General features: G+C 47.1%; 1 protein-coding gene across 11 annotated transcripts in view; it reads left to right on the top strand.

Moving 5' to 3' along the window:
* Nucleotides 1-17,335, top strand: part of gphnb (gephyrin b) — a 52,150-nt gene that overhangs the window by 11,821 nt on the left and 22,994 nt on the right. For all 11 annotated transcript variants that reach the window (XR_015097599.1, XM_086099951.1, XM_086099949.1 and 8 more), the window contains exons 2-8: nt 5,860-5,938; nt 10,114-10,171; nt 10,258-10,350; nt 12,237-12,331; nt 12,617-12,683; nt 15,196-15,468; nt 16,050-16,184. Coding sequence is in view for 10 of the 11 variants with exons in the window: in XM_086099951.1 (XP_085956077.1) it covers nt 5,860-5,938; nt 10,114-10,171; nt 10,258-10,350; nt 12,237-12,331; nt 12,617-12,683; nt 15,196-15,468; nt 16,050-16,184 (800 nt within the window). In the remaining variant the exon portion in view is untranslated. The remainder of the gene's footprint in view (nt 1-5,859; nt 5,939-10,113; nt 10,172-10,257; nt 10,351-12,236; nt 12,332-12,616; nt 12,684-15,195; nt 15,469-16,049; nt 16,185-17,335) is intronic.

Raw genomic sequence — 17,335 nt, 5'->3', positions numbered from 1 at the left:
CCCCGCCTCCCCGCCCCGCAGCCTGTGCCGGAGCTGCCTCTTCACTCTACGGCCGCGCTTGCCCGAGACTCAGCTGCGAAGAACAGAGCCGTCTGTTCCTCTTTGTCTTTCTGTCTCTGCACATCTGGCCCCTGTGTGTGTGTGTGTGTGTGTGTGTGCTGGAAGTGGACTTGCCGGTGTGTCGAAGGTGCAGTGGAGATGCCAGATTTCTGCCCGTATGAGGTCTGCACTCGGGATCCGTCTCGGGGCCGCTGCTGAATCCAAATAGATGGACTCATTTGGTGTTGGAGGAGAATCCCAAAGGTTGAACACAAGCCATTTTGTAGCGTCGACATAATGGGCACATTTAGCCGTTTATGCTCCGTTCTGCCCAAACCGATCCGGCCCACCGACCGTTTAAATTGGGAAGGATCATTATCATATGTGTTGCTTTAATTTAGCCTTTGTATATTTATCAATATATTTTGTCATTCACTTATCTCATTCAATTCAACTGGTTAGTTAATTTTTTGTAAATAGCAAAATGAAAAATATCAGTGACCACCCCCCGCCCCCAAAAAAACCTCACGTTCACATATGTGTAACCATCATTTGATGCTAGTTAAATCAATTCTAAATCTCTATGCATGTATTTTTTTATACCGCTTTTCCCAAACTGGAGCCTATCCCAGCTGATTTTGAGCCAGTGGCGGAAAACCCCCTCGACTGGTTGGTTGCCAGTCAATCAAATGGCTAATTGTAACTCATACAGTCCCAAAAAGATCCCCCCCCCCTTTGTATTCAAACAAAATATTTGACTTATTTCACATTTAAACTCGTTGTTCCTCATCTGCGAATAAACAAATCGTTATGTCTGTAAGTATGACTGCAGGAAGGGCCCTCAATGGCACTTTAAGGCTACAAATAGCGCACGGCATAAGAATACTCCAAAAAAAAAAAAAAAAGGATCGGAATTCTACCATAAACTGAGGGTCCAATCTACCCAACTGATAATTATCTCAAGTAGTCGCGTGCACACTGCGCTATTCACGAATGTCTCATTGTTTCCTTTCGTTGTCTTCTGCAGTGGCCGACCCACAGCAGTCGCAGTCAGGTGGTTCGCAAGGTTCTCCTTGCGTTATGTAACACCCCCCCCCCCCATCCACCTTCAACTTCCCAAATAAGATCCAACTTCAAATAAATGAAGTAACCCTCCGGTTGGCTCCCCCCCCCCCTCCCCCCAGCCCCCTGCAGCTATAAATAGCATCCTCACATCTTATCTAGAAACCGTGTTGTGGAGAGGAGAGGCTTTGAAACGCGGCCCCGACGCTTAGGATCCCATTGTTCCACTCTGCACCCCCCTCCCTTCCCCCGGCTGCTTACAGTAAGCCCTTGCGCGCGTGTGCGGATGCAACGTCTGAGCGTGTACGCGTTCATCTGCATCGCACTCTCGTGGAGAGATAGCGGCCATGATAGTGCGTGCGTGCGTGCGTGCGTGTCATGGGTTGGCGAGTAATTGGCGTGTGAGTTGCTGCTGGGTGTGTCGTTGATGTAGCCGCGCTTGCGCTGCTTACCCCACTGATCCTCTCAGAATTAACAAGGTTGCTAAGATACATTGGGTTTATATTGGATGACTTTATCTGCCGCAATATTTTAGTCAAGACCGTCAAGCCTTTATTAATTTGGTCATGCACGCTGCCTCGGAATGCAGATGTACTGCTCTCCTCTCCTGGCGTGGAGGACGGCGCAGGTTTTAGCCCTCCAGTTAGACCACGTCTACCCCACCCGCATTTACAATCTGGAGGCGGATCCACCATACCTCACATTTATCATGACATCGTTTAATCCAAGTCCTCGGGCCCCAGTGTTTGTATTCAGCGTCGAAAAAGCAGACAAGTGATCTCGCTCCGGCTGAGGCTTATTGGCGTGACGAGATGTCATCCCCTCCTACCAGCAGATGTCATCTCAATCTCATGTCTGACCTCCGTAGCGGCTTGTCCGGGCTGGAGGGCCATTGGCGCCGCTGTTCGATGATAAAGGGCAGAAAACAGTAGAAGTGGGCTGGCGAGACAAAGGCTGCCAGTGCTCTGCATGGCCAGTTTACATGGATGCCTTCTTTCCCCCAATAATGGCCCTGACTCCAATAGAAGCGCTGTGTGTGTCAAATTAACACCTCTGGCCGAATACTGACGATGTCTCTCTTTGACACGTGCCAAAAAAAGAGCAAGTTAAATCTTCTGACCGATCGCGGTGAACTGTGCGCAGAGGAACTCGGTTGCGAACCAAAATATAGGTCATCGAATCATGTCAACAGTCAGGCAAATTGGGATGATATTACAATCTTTGATGGTGGTGAAGTTTTTTTGTTTTTTTTTTGTTTTTTCCCCTGAAATGGTGCCATGCAAAACCCTTTTGGAGTCCAGTATGAGTCGGCCCTCTCCCGCTATGTAGGAGCATCATCTTTCCCATCAGATCTTATGATTTGCCGCAATTTCAGCATGCGTTTAGCGTAGCTTGCTAGCTATGCCTGGACCCTGAAACGGCATCTTCCCTTTGGATCTTTCACTGCTGGGGCAACTTTGCTTCGATATTGCGCTGTAACTTATTTGCAACTTCCAGTCAGCTTCAATTCTTTACAGTCCTCCGACATTGATATTTTGGTTTAATTTTAAACCCCTTGCTTGCCTTTGACAACTGTGTCAGGAATTGCGATATTTGACAAAGCGCTCGTCATTTATTCGACAAAACAGTTTAGCCCATTTAATTAGTTTTTTTCCCAAATTCTTTTCTCACCACAAGACTTTTGACATCTGCCCACCGTGAGCAGCAGTGATGATAGACAACCGTTCAAATGTACAAAAAGATGCTTATGACATTTATCTTAGGTCTCCGTGCTTAAATTTGACATACTGTATATGTGTGTGTGTGTGTGTGCGGGGGTTTGCGAATGTGCTTGCCTACTTTGAGGGGAAATCCCCATTAGTGTAGGTTCTCGGCAAGATAATGAGCGCTGACTGCTTTATGTCCTGGAAATGATGGAGTAGGCAAGACGTACTTGATGAATGCTGCCAGCTTGACAGCACATGGCCCGTATAACTTAGCAAAGAAAACCGGATGGATAGAACCGGGCCCGTGCCCTGTCAGTCAATTGTTACGGAGGACATTTCCACGCGGCAACGTTTTGTCCGAAACACGACGGCTGCATCCTGTAAGGTTGACGGACCTCTTTGCGGTTCAGACGGCAAAAATGCACCTGGAAAAGTATTTCCAAGTGTCGCGACGCGGGGTCTTGTTGCTCCGTTGTTGCGCAGACTTTCGGACTTGGTCGTTCAAAGGAGCATCAACAAGCTTGAGTACATCAAATTGTTTGGAACTGAGTAGGGAATCGCATTTCCAATCCAGCATATGCAAATTTTATGCAAAACTTGCTCTGTGTTGTGAGCATCGCGTCGTTTGATGAAGGCTAACTTAGCAATAGAATCTAGTGTTGATGCTTTCTGCCAAACATTACGTCGAGCAATGTGATTTATTTTATTTCCCCCCCCCCCCCCCCCGCACGCACAGTAAACGTTGGTTTCTTTGCAGACGCTGCCGTTTCTTGATCCCTGCCCGCTGCGGCCTGATCTCTCCTTTGCTCCGGCACGGCACCGTGATTAACACTTTAACAGCGAGTGCGCGCTGGCGTTTTTGTTGTTGGGTGAGCATCCGCGTCTCATGTGAGCAGTTCTGGCCCGAATCGCACTTCTGACAATCAGGGCTGCCGCTCTCCTCCCACTGCCGTTGCCTGGGGATATCCGGGCTGCTGCAGTCACTCACACTCGCCGGTAGCGCTCAGACATCACAAATCGACTGGCTCATAAAATACCTCCGGCTTGGATGTTGGATGGAATTTCTCCAGGAACTCCGGAGAAATCCTCCTCCTTTCCAAAAACCCAGACGCTTACCTGCAACTTCCTGTTGGAGCTTCAAAGATATTTGTCTTTGGGGGAAATTGTGGCAACTAACAAGCTCATGGATCTAATCATGCTCGTGACCGAACTTTTGGGATGCGCCATCACGTCTTTCATGTATTTTCTCACAGCTGAAAAGAAAGTTGCTTCAACGTTTCGCATCCATTGGGGTGGTCGATGGCGTAAAAGCAAACTGATGAAAAACTCAAAAAGGAATACTGGTGGACCGAAAATGTACATGAGATGCAAGCGTGTCGAACAATCAAAGTAAGAGGGTGATAAGCTCCCGCACCCCCCCCCCCCACACCCCATAGATCTGCCTTTTGCTTTCATGCTCCCTGCATGTTCTTTATTTTATTTTAGCAAACACTCATCTGAATATTCCTTTGAAGCCTCTTTCAACTGGAGAAACTCCCCCACGGTTGTCAGGTTGCACCCCCCCCCCCCCCGTCGTTTTTTTTTTTTTTAATGTGCAATTGTTTTCACAATTTATCGCTTTATGCGACTTCTATAAAGCTGGCAGCAGAAAAAAAAGAGAGGCTGGTTCGGTGGAGGGGGGGGGCACTTTCTTTCGTACCTTCAGCTAGGGGTTCTCCGTGTTGCACACGTGGAAGAGGCGGTGGGCACGCATGCCTTTGACAGAAAACGTTGATTGGTTCAGAATGGTTGCTGCCTCTTGTAGGAAAAAGGAAGGGTTATTTTTAGATCAAAGGGGGTAGCTGGGAGAGAAAGACGGAGGATGGGCTATACATGCGTGCGCGTGCATGGCTTCGTGCGTGTGAGGAAGACTGGAGTCATGCAGGAAGTTCCCCTTCTCTCTCTCTCACACACACACACATGATGCCCCCTGTTTCCTCTCCTTTCTCACCCCTTTTGTTCTTCCTTATCTCTCCCTCCGCAGTCTCCCTCAGTGTCCCTCTTTCCCAGCTGGCCCAGTGTGCAAATGTCAGCACTCTCCCGTTTATTTGCCAGGTCCCAGAGCAACATCCTGCACACTCTGTCTACCTCCACATGGCTGCTCGCTGCCCCCCACCCCTCCCATTCGCTCAACCCCCAACTACCTAAAAATGGCTGTTTATTTGATTTCTCATAACTTTTCTCTTTCGACGCATCCCATCCACCCTTTTCACACTGTCTACATCCATCCCTCTGTGCAGTTTCCATCTTTTACACCATTCTTGCTTCACCTGCTTGCGCACCCCGCCCGCCCGCCCCCCTTCCCTTTTTCACGGATCACAGCGCTCCATTGGAGCACCGCAGCCTCATGTACAATGTTACCCCCGCTACACCGTCAGCAACCTCCCCTCTAGTGAATGTGCATCACCGTGCATCTATTTTGGGCCTATGTGCACATTTCACAGCGCACCTTGTCGCGCCACTCGCCCCCACCGTGTCATGTCGCCTCTTTCGGTCTTCTTTTCTCGCCGTGGTCGTCTCCCTTGCTGTCGCACGTGGTGACTCATGTGGCTCACACCTGCTCCGCAATGATGGGACCACACAATGTTAGTGTCACCGTGAATTAAAAAGGGAGGTGGTGTGGCGGGACTATATTAAATTTCATGCGGTGGAGACAGATGAAGACCCCCCCCCCCCCAAAAAAAGTATAATATATCATGAAAATGAATCGTCGTGTCATTAATCCTGATGACGCCACCATTTTTATTTTTTTTTTACCGTTTTGACATCTGGAAGTGAGTTGTGGCTTTACTGCAGTTCCCTGCGAGTGGTCTTATTTTGTATTTGACCGTTTGTCCGGAAATTTTGTCGAGGTTTCCCATAATGTCACGTCTGATCCAATTTACGTCGATTTTGGTCAACCTCGGAGTTGTATGGCTGCTCCAGTCTTCCGCAGCAATCCATTTGACGTGTTGCTTGCTAAGTAGCGTATCACGTGTAGTGCTTTAGTTTCCCTCTTTTCTTGTCTGTGCAGTGAGCGACAGCTGTTACCGAAACCTGGCAGAGGACCGCAGCGGTGTCAACCTCAAAGATCTCGTCCATGATCCATCCTTGTGAGTATTAGTCTCATTGATGACTCATACAGACGGGAAAAGAAAAAAAAGGACACCTTAAATGGGCGCATCTCCGTGTCTGTATCCATTTGATGGAGGGAGCCTTTTTCTGAAGGAATGTAACAAAGGGACTAAAAATATCTCTCGAACGCAACGTGTTGGGGCTCAGTGTCGCCCTGTGGAGGGAAATTCCCAGCATGCACAGCAACAACAAAAAGCGCTCCTCTGTCTCGCTGTGTCTGCAGGAGTCGTTCATTTCACAAAGAGGAGGTGAAATCTGCAATTGTTTGTTTTTTATTTTTGTTGTTGTTTTTTTATTTATGAATAAGGACGTGGAACATGAAAAGGAGCAATTAAAAAAAATAATAATAAAATCATCATCGTCAAAGTTTTAGTGAAACTGAAAAAAGATCCAACGCACTAAATAATTGGGCCTGTGGTTTAATTTCCTAAAACACACGTACTGTAGATGGAACAGGAAGTCATGTCCTTAAATAGAATTCAAACACCACACATTGCCTTTTTCAGTCGCAATAGTGCCGTAAGATTCCCCTCCCGTTGCCCGGGTCATTTTCATTACGTCCATTGATTGACTGGAGCGAGGGGGTCGGCATCAACGCGTTGTCCTTGCCCTCCTCCTGGAGGGGCCATGAAGCGCTGCCTCCTTGTCATATCTTTGGCTACGTGTCCACTTTGCAAAATTCTACATTGTAGACAGTCTGTTGTTGTGACTGAGATGAAGTTTTATGACCGGTGTGTGTGTGTTTTAATTGTAAAGCGTGTACAGCTGTATCGATTGGACATTTTGGGTGCCTAGAAAACGCAACGGTCCAGATTTAAACCAAACCTGACAAAGGGGTTGAGAGTAGGGTTAAGTGTCAGCCCTGTGTTATTGAAGATGAGGGATTTATCCGCCCACGAACAAAAACACACACATTTGGGTTGGCTGAGATGTCGCAGGTCAACGATTCTAATGTCTGATAAATGTCAGTGAGTGTTTCACTTTCTGCTATTTGGCCTTGGCGAAGGGAGGGCAGGGGGTGTGGGGGGGGGGGGGTCACCTTGCAACCCCGGAGGGTGTCACACTAAAATGCACACAACCACACATCGTGAAAACTGGACTCAGCATTGGCCCAGCAGCTTATGACGCGGCGTATACAGACGCTCCCTTGCATTAGTTCAAATTGGTTAATTTCAGGATGACAAGAAAGACCTGGACCTTGATTCATACAGACGATATTTGGTTTGATGGTTAAAAAACTCAAATGGAAGTACTGTTTTGTTGGATATTTCCCAGCCCCATGTCGAGTGGAATCATGGGAATTGCAACCCCTCGCTGAGCACTCGGAGCTCGTCAGGGATTTCAAGAGGTGGGCTTGTCGAGACCCTCCCTCCTTCTCACCATCAGTGGAGAGATGACCCCTTGAGAACCCCTCTACATATGGATGACCTGTAATGGGTTCCATGCCACGACGAGGAGCCTTGTGTGTGTGTGTTCTCGTGTGTGTGTGTTCTCGTGTGTGTGTGTGCGTGCGCGCGTACGCGTGCCCCCACAATGCACTGTCTTGCAAGCAAAGAGGAAAGAAAAGGAACACGAGAGTGAGTGCCCCTTGCCGAGAGCTTGTTTATTATTAATAAAAATCACCCTGGCAGATGGGTTTCATCTCAAGTGTCCCACTACCACCGAGATTTTCTGTACACACACACACTTTCAGTCAGTAATAATAATAATACATTTTATTTATAAGCGCCTTTCAAGACACCCAAGGACACTTTACAATAACAAAAAACACAAAACAATAGTGTACCCCTGACGGTGTTTCTCTTGGTGCTCGCACTCCTTTCACGCTGTCTCATCCTTCCTTTATCCTCTTACACTGCTCGTCTTTTATTCATAGAAAATTTGAAACATCCAGGCTTTCAGGCCCAGACTACTACCACACGAGACCCTTTCGACGCACACCTCCCATTGAAATCTCAAAACTATTTCCCCTTTTGCTCACCCCTCCTTTGTGAGAATGTTATTATTATTTTTTTTTTAGACCTCCGGCTAAAAGGCCGCGCCTGCCCTTCAACATGAGCTTTGGTCGATGTCTTATTCTTCTGGATGAATTTCAGTCGAGGGAGATTTATGTAGCTGACACGCAATGGTGGGTTAAACGCTCAGTTTAAAAACTTGGCAGATTCTGTATTGTGCAACCTCAGGGGTGTGGGACATTCATCCGCACTCGGGCACGGCGCTACATCGGGGTTACGGGGCGCTCTAGCAAGGTCAGAAATCTATCTAGTCCAGCAATGTATTTATTTATATATTTAAGTTTAAGTTTTAAAAACACTGAAAAGGTCACACGTAGCCCTTCTGTTCAACTATAATTCCTGTTCCCATGTTTGTGCTGCAGCTGTACCCCGTCTGAGGTCCGGGAGGGGTGGCGTACCTCTTTTAGTTACTTCCGCGTCTATTTAGATTTAGTAGTGGTACATGTATTTACAAAGAACGTTCAAACGTATTGATAAATTGTAGGCTAAATGCTAAAAGGTGGGGTGTGGGGGTTGTGATATTGTCTGTCTACCTGTGTTGCTACAATGTTTGTTTGAATATTCTTCAAGCTTAATACCACTGCAGGAGGTGCTATTCATTAGTCTGCCTATGGCATTTCCCATTATGTGTTAGCATTAAGCTAACAACAAAGAGATGTGTTTGCAGCCGTTTCTTGCCAACATACAGACAGCATGTCTGTGGCATCTTGTGAACCGTGTTGGATTTTGGAGGTTCCGCTGCATATGTAGCGCAACGTGGTCCTGTTGCCCTTGAGTGCACATGACGGTGGTGTATCATGTATTGATCACAGAGTAGTACGAGCAAAATGTGTGGGCCAATCAACAACGTCCTCACCCAAAAATAACATCGATGATCGCAACCCAAAACAACAAGTAATCATTCAATGGTGGGCGTGCGCACACGCACACACACACACACACACACGATGAACAGCGTAGCAAGTAGAGGCTTCAGATAGGAGGGGTTGCCTAGGAAACAGTGGGAAGGAACCCTCGTTATGTGTTGAGCATATTTTCACTTTGGCTGAAACAGAGCGCCATAAAACCCCCAGGAGAGAGAGAGACAGAGAGAGAGAGGTGATTTGTCTTGACAGCTCCTTTACTCTCCTGAGGTGTAACCCCCCCCCCCCCACACACACACACACGCATGCACAAAAAAGGACGAGTGTACATGCTTGAACATGCACGTGCACATGCTCAGCTGCACAAAAACTTAAGTACGGAGATGGCGGAAACCATCATCCCTCCCCAGCATATCAGAAGAAGTAAATCTCCTGTGCCATCACTGAAATGTCAGCAGTGGCGTGTGTGGAGAAGGTGGTGGTGGGGGGTAGCCAGGCGAGGGAAAATGTGTCATTTTTACAGAAATTCTATGTTCACCTTGAATGTTATTTGCAGTGTGCGGATTTTACACTTGCATGTGACAAGTCGGCTTGTAAATTGGTAAAAACGTCTAAAAGGATTATTTTAAAAAAATTAAAAAAAAGAAAGAATACCCCCAGAGTTGGTGGGTATCATGGCATTTAAGTGGCTGTCAGTCACGCAGGGGAAACATGATGCAGATCACTTCCAAAAATGACTCTCCTGTGTGTGTGTGGGGGGGGGGGGGGGGGGGGGGGGTTTACATAAAACGTGTCCGTTTTGAGCCTTCACCTTGAGCCTCGGGTTTTTTGGGGCGGAAGTGCCCTACTCAATTTGACCACAGGAGGTCGCCAGGGATCGACACCAGCAGCAGCAACTTCCTCTTGAGTGGACTGTCCTGTGGAAAAGTCCTTCCAGGAGATGTTCAAGGGCATTCCGTCTCTCCTCTCATCTCTATTCCTCTTTTCGGGGCACATTCTCCCATTTGCTTAAGTCAGAAAAGGCGTACAGGTGTACACCTTGCTGGCTGTGCACATTCTCCCATTGACTTGAGTGTGCCACTTACGCTAATGGACGGTACGTTGTCTGGGTGGCGCAACCCCTCAATGTGGGCGCAAATCTGGCCCACGTAGATGCCAAACGTCGACATATTGTATCATATAAAATGGTGACAAAAAAATTAATGAATTCAGCGCCACCAAGAAGCATTTCTGCATGATGGGCGCTTGGAGTTTGCTGACTTTTCTTTCTTTCAGGTTGGGTGGTATGATTGTGGCTTACAAGATAGTGCCAGACGAAATAGATGAAATCAAGGTACACTTTTATTTATCACATGATTTGCAGCAACTCCCCCACCCCACACTGAGGTTCTAACTACGTGTACGCTCGCATTTCAACAGGAGACTTTGGTGGACTGGTGCGATGAAAAGGAGCTTAACCTCATTTTAACCACCGGTGGTACCGGCTTTGCTCCAAGAGACGTCACACCGGAGGTGGGTTCACTCTCTTGGTCATTGGAACACAGAATGCTGAGCAGTCCAGGGAATGCCGCACTTCTCACACAAAGTCAACTGGGATAGGCACCAGTTTATCCATGATCCCAATTTTTGCATGTCGGAGGGGGGAGGAAAAAAAAAGTCAGCAAATACAATCAAAACACAAAATGCTTTTCTCACTTCACTGATGTCTCGCGTGATGTCGTTCCTGCAAATTATTTTTTTCTGTGCAACTTGAGAGCTGCGTTTCCAGGCATCCTCCCCACTAGAAAATGAGACTGCAAAGACAGACAAACGTCTCCTGATGCTTTTGACTTTTTGAGCATTTTGCTGACACAAACTTGTTTTTGGTGTGAGTGTGCATGTGTCTGTCTGTGTGAGTGATGATTAACATACAGTGTAATTATCTCCGAGGTCTCATGGGAAATAAATAGGCTGCAGTCAAATCCTTACTGATTCTTTTTTTTTTCCTTAATGTGGGATCGTGTAAGCAATTAAGAGATAATGGCTGGCAGGTGTCAGTACATGTGTCGAGCCCTTCTTGGAATTTTTTTTCTCTCTATTTGTCTTCTGCTCAGGAGATTTATTTTTTTTCTTAGTTGTCAGCATTAAAAAATGGAACAGGTTGATTTTTTTTTCCCTGATTAATAATGCATGACTCTTAAAATCAAAATTCAGACACATGCAAGAAATGATTGTGGAATTTTGCTCTGATCCAAAATAGGATTGCTCGACCCTGGTAGATGTCTGTTTGATATGGGTTGCGACTACGATCAAGTGACATTCTTTGTCTTTTCAAAATATACACAATACAACCCTCGGTTACGCATACACTTGCTGGCGAGATGACGACAGCCCGACCGCCCCCATCCCGTCCAGCTTCTTTCATCAAAAAGCTCTCATGGTAACAAAAGCCAGACTCACTAGAGGCCCAGAGAATCTAGCTGATTTCAGCAAAATAAACGAGTCAGAAAAAGTCTGATTCCTTCAGGTTGTAAGTGCCACTGTTCACCCGCGGCCCGCGGACTCCTTTGCTAACCAAAACTGCACCAGCTTGCTTCGTACCGTGCTAACCCACAAGACGTCCTCGATTTCGCACCGCACAATTTGGCCGTAGCTGAGCTTCAGCAGTATCAATGGCCCTCATCAATCACGTGAGACAGCAGCAATCTTCCTGGAAGGGAAGCCCAGGAGAGAGAGGCGAGCGGAGGAGACATGTACACGTTGTCCGATAATACCTTCTATCTGATTTAACCCCGAACACTGCCGATGAACACATCTATTCGTCTCAATGTGTGCTCTAAGCCTTTTCGAGACACCGTGTTACTGTCGAGAACAAAAAGCTGACAGGACAAACTTGTCTCTGTGACATTTTTGTCACAGGTACTGAAAATAAACACACACACACACGCACACACACTAAGGGCCCTGCTCATGCTCAGCGCAGGTCTAACGCAAAGGAAAGTCTAACTGCACGCATGGATGGCGATTTCTTTCTTTTGGCATTTTTGTTGACGATCGCAGTTAGAAACGGGCGCTTGCGCCGTTGTGAGGCTGAACACGGCTGACTTGATTCTCCGGCCAATCGAAGCGGTGCCCTTCATTGCCTTTAAATGCAGCACAGGTGGGACATGCGGTCTACTTGGGAGAAGCAAAACGGACTCGCTGGCATCCACGCATGCGCATGCATAGTACGTTTATGAAGGAAGATCTCCCCTTTGCGGATGACGTGAAGTGTGAAGTGGGCCGTTGCGAAGTGAGCACCTGGAGCTTCAACCCCCCCCCCCCCCCCCCCGGATCATGTGTCTGTCATTCTTAGCGGACTTGAGATGCATACGCGGTCTGCTGATGATGATCTGTCCGAAAACATGTCATTTCTCTAGGCCACTAAGGAGGTGATCGAGCGTGAGGCTCCGGGGATGTCGCTGGCAATGTTGATGGGCTCTCTCAACGTCACGCCGCTAGGCATGCTGTCCAGGTCAGATCTACTCTTTGGCTGACTTGCTTTATTACCTCTGCCAAGGCTCTTTGTTTGCTTCAGCATGGGTCTGTTTGTGCTCGCCGACATAGATTGCAGCTCTTTTTTTCTAGGATGTACCGCTTTGGTGAGACATGGATGATGGGGGGAAAAAAACCCACTAATAATATGAATACATGTAGATGTTTTACCATATATTCATTTCCACAACTGCAAGTTTACATGCCTTGCTGGAGGTCTGTGCTGCGTTGCTCATAATTGGCCCGTGTGTTTGCATGTTTCCAGACCTGTGTGCGGAATCCGAGGGAAGACACTAATCATTAACTTACCAGGAAGCAAGAAAGGCTCCCAGGTAGGCTGAGACGAGGACTTAAATTAGATTGTAAAGATGCTTCAAAATGGCGCTAAAGCACATTGGGGTTGTTAAGAATGCCGGTAGAGTCAGATGTGTATGAAACGATTCTCTCATTACATTTCGGGGAAAGCTGAGTACTGTACTAGATTGAAAAAAACATCTGACTATGCAAGTGCTACATTTTCTATTGGAAACCCTGTATTTAGCTCGCATAGTGAGATTGTTGATAGTTCATTTTGCGTCTTGGGAGGCGTTGACCACCGCTCTCTCATGACGCTTCAGACTCGCTCACCTTTCACCCTGCCTGGCACCGCCCCTTAAAGGCACATGCATCTCTCGAGCAATAACACGACAATATGTAAAGTATGTTCTGTACTTGTATGCGTGTACCCCACTCAAGGAGCTTGGAGAGCGCGGTTGTGTATGTGTGTGTGTGTGTGTGTGTGTGTGTGTGTTTTCGTGTTCACTGGAGTGATTCATTGACCCTCGCACTGCTGGTCGTTTCTCTGATGCCTTTAATAACCTTTGCGTACCCTCGTCTAACACAGAGGAACTCACCTCTTGGTTCAACTCATCATGCATGTTAATGAAGTCAACAGTCTCAAACTTGGGCCTTAAACTGGACAGTGATTTCAAACTCGATCGGCAAATTGGTGCCGTTGTTAAATCCAGCTTCTTTCACCTTAGACAGCTGGCCAAAATAAAACCTCTCCTCTCACATGAACACTTTGAGACAGTAATTCATGCCTTTGTCACATCCCGGCTCGATTACTGCAATGCCCTTTACTTTGGAGTCAGCCAGTCCTCCATTAAGCGCCTTCAGCTGGTCCAGAATGCCGCCGCTCGCCTCTTGACTGGTACTCGTAAGAGGGAGCACATAACTCCTACTCTGGCATCCCTTCACTGGCTCCCCATTCATTTTAGAGTTATTTTCAAGATCCTCTTATTTGTTTTCAAATCTCTGAATAATCTCGTGCCACCTTACCTCTCTGAGCTCATCCGCCCCTACACACCTGCCCGGCGCCTCAGGTCTGTGGACCAGACTTTATTAGAAGTACCAAGAACTAAACTGAGGCTCAGAGGGGATCGAGCCTTTTCTGTTGCTGGTCCCTCTCTCTGGAATGACCTCCCACTAAACATTCGGCAAGCCTCCTCGCTGCCCATCTTCAAAACCCTCGTCAAAACTCACTTGTATTCTTTGGCATTCGACTCAGCATGACTTAGATTTGTTCTTGGTTTTACTGTTTGGTGCTTTCTACCGCCTTTATTACCGATTTGTCTTACTGTTTATTGTGCATGTTAAATTGCTCCATGTACAGCACTTTGTATGCAGCGATGGCTGTTTGAAAGTGCTCTATAAATACTGTTGACTTGACTTGACTTGACTTGACTGTTATCTCCAAAGGCATAGATCACAGTACATGTGTGGGCTTGTGTTTTGCCTGTGATGTCTCAGATGCGAGTATGTGTGAGTGCGTGCGTGCTTGCCGCCCGCTCGTCTTATTTTAATTTTTCGCACCTCCCTCTCTGCTGCGCTGACCGCACCGTCTGTCTGCATCTCATTGCGTATGAGCATGCGCGCGCGCGCTAATCGGCCTGTTGTCGTTCAGACGACCGAAGTAGTCGTGGCTTCCTGCGAGCGCATCATCTTTTCTTTCAGTTAAACAGATCCAGATTTCAATTTTAGTCTGACTTATTTACTTACTTAGCTCCAAGGACGAAGCGGAGGTACTCACAGACACCTCACAATGCAGTGAAAGCACAAAGTGTGGCGGGAGGAATGTCTGCGTGTTTTTGACAATGTTTGTAGTCATTTTCCTTCACTCCAGACAGGACACTTGAGTTCTAGTTTTTTTCGCCAATGTTCAGACGGCAACGCATTTGAATGAAGGTTACATTAATCGCGACTGCTCGTAGGACCATGGTGGAGAAATGATGTTGCAGAAGCCCGTTTTGCAAGCCGTGTAGATACAGTAAAGCTTTGGCGTGATTAATAATGTATCTTTTCAGTGCTTAAAATATACAAGATGATAAATAATTTCACACATTAGCTCTTGTCTTGGGAGAGAGGAGAATGGAGCGTTTAGCATAGCGGCGGAGCCAAAGGCACACTGACATACTAAGACCAGAAAGCAAAAAAGCCGCCAAGATGGACAGGCTAATTATGTTAACGCATGTTTAATTGAAACATCTGCAAGAAGTGAAGACATTCTGTGTTATGCAGCAGTGGAATGTAAATAAGTATAATTATTATTTTTTTGTTACTGTACTGAAGTGGATGTTTCAGGTGTGAGTGTGTTTAAACATCAAATTGTTGAGCCAAACCAGATCATATCGTTAGCTACCTCAATGCTAGCATGATTCAGCGAAATAGTATAGCGAAACATAAACTGCTACTGCGGACCGAATAAAGATAATTCAATTTTACGGGAAATTTTTATTTTTCCAACTTTGCGCTCTGCGTCATGGTCCAATCTATGAACATTACTGATATTCGTTGTCGTGACAGGAATGCTTCCAGTTCATCCTACCAGCGCTGCCACACGCCATCGACCTCCTGCGTGACGCCGTGGTGAAGGTTAAGGAGGCGGCGGACGAGCTGGAGGACCTGCCGTCGCCGCCGCCGCCTCTGTCGCCGCCGCCCAACAGTTCGCCACGGCGTCAGACGGAGGACAAGGGCGTGCAGTGCGAGGACGAGGATGAGGAAAAGAAAGACAGCGGTGTGGCGTCCACGGAGGACAGCTCCTCCTCGCACATCACCGCAGCATCCATCGCCGCCAAGGTACGAACACATGGAACAAGAGATCAGATTCTGGCTGGGATCATTTTTTTGGGTGCGTGTGCATATTTTGTCTTCATTTGCACAAATCCGGTGAATCAAAAAGTTTGACTTGCAATATTATAAGAAATGTTTGCAAAATTGCAAATCTGCCAAATGCCAAATGTCATCGAGTGGTGGCCGAGGGCGTGCTCAACTGGTCACGGGAAGAAGCGTCTTTCGGTGTAACACAAAATAGTCAGTTCTGTAAAATGAGTGAGGGCATCGATTTGACGAGGGTGTTGACTAAACAGTGTATTTTAAGTTAGTTCCCACTCTCACAAATGTGCTTTTAAAATAACTCTTTATAGTCTTGATTCATTTCTGTGGTTCACAAAATCAAGTTAGCTGAACCAAGTAAGATTTTATTTGGTTTTGGTTTATTTTTGTTGAACTCCCCTTGAGTGTGGCTTGGTATCGATTAGCGGGTCGGCTTGTATTTCAGGAAATACGGTACATGCGATCTGTGTTTCTAACAGGTCTTTTCACCATCACTATCGTATAATATGGGTTTTGTTGGTGTGTGTGTGTGTGTGTGAGCTCAGATCCCAGACGCCATTATCTCGCGGGGTGTACAGGTATTGCCCAGGGATACGGCCTCTCTCAGCACCACGCCCTCGGAGTCGCCCCGCGCCCAGGCCACTTCACGCCTCTCTACCGCATCCTGTCCCACCCCTAAAGTATGTCTACACACGCACACACACACACACGTTGTACACTCGCACACTCTCGGCTATGTTGGAGGGTGCTCATTGCTAACGTGACCATGCCTACAAATGACATGTAAAACAAATAAGTTGCATCTCAACAATGCAAAAAAAAAAAAAAAAAAACGGATAATTGGTTATGGGACAAAGTAGGTTTGATAAAAACGGCATGTTGACATAACAGATGTCTCCTGCAGGATTAAAAAAATATAAATACAAAGTCAACGGGCATTCCCTGTTTCTCGCACGCTGTCCTCTCTCTCTTTCTCTCTCTCTTTTTCACCTCATGTTTCAGTGTCACGTCGCCATGTGTCTGGCGGACAGCAGGCGGGCGCCATGGGAATGGAAGAGGGGGTTGCCATGGGAACAATGGAATGGGATGTTAGTGGTGGGAGGGCATGCGCTTCATCTGACAGAAAGTGACGGGGGGGATCGCTCTCGCTCCTTTCTGAGGAGTGTTCCCATAGTTGTGCGTGGCGAACAGGAAAGCGGTCAGCCCAGCTCGTCCAAACACATTATTTTGATTAATATTCTCTTTGTAAGCTATGTTACCTGAGCCCTGAGCAACTTATAGTTGTCTATTTGCGTGTCTGTCAGCGATCCGTTTTTAGCCGGCCTCCAGGACATGGCCCCATCATATACTTGCGTGTGCTCATGTGCACCTCGGTGCTTCCTTGGCAACAGACGGCTCAAAGACGTTCGCCGGTATAGCTCCCAGCTTTTTTTTTTGCCTTTCTTTTTAATCACAGCAACAAGCTTGACATATGCTTGTTGAAAATTCCAACATTGCAAGCTGCTGCTGACAGCATGTGCAGAATGTCCCCAGAGAGGGAGGCGTTGTCGTTGTTCGCCACCTTGAAGTGTGGTTCTTTTCTTTGGACTGTTCCGGGGCGCCGTCAGGACGAGGCGGGCTTGGCAACGCCAGACCTCGCGCTGCCAATACGCAAAGGTCGCACTCCGGGGTCAAGCGAGGTAACACAATCGCTGCAGCAATGCCAGACATGTGCGATGCTGGGTTTTTTTTTTTTTGTTGTTGTTGTGTCATGGTGTGCATGAAGCTTGTGTGCGTGTTTTTTCAACAACCACCGATTCTCACGCATAGCCACAAGCACAAAGCGATACTA

The sequence above is a fragment of the Hippocampus guttulatus genome, chromosome 20, assembly GCF_054856545.1.
Source record: "Hippocampus guttulatus isolate MCC_2025c chromosome 20, RoL_Hgut_1.0, whole genome shotgun sequence".
NCBI classification, from domain to species: Eukaryota; Metazoa; Chordata; class Actinopteri; order Syngnathiformes; family Syngnathidae; genus Hippocampus; species Hippocampus guttulatus.
This window is presented reverse-complemented; position numbering and strand designations above follow the sequence as displayed.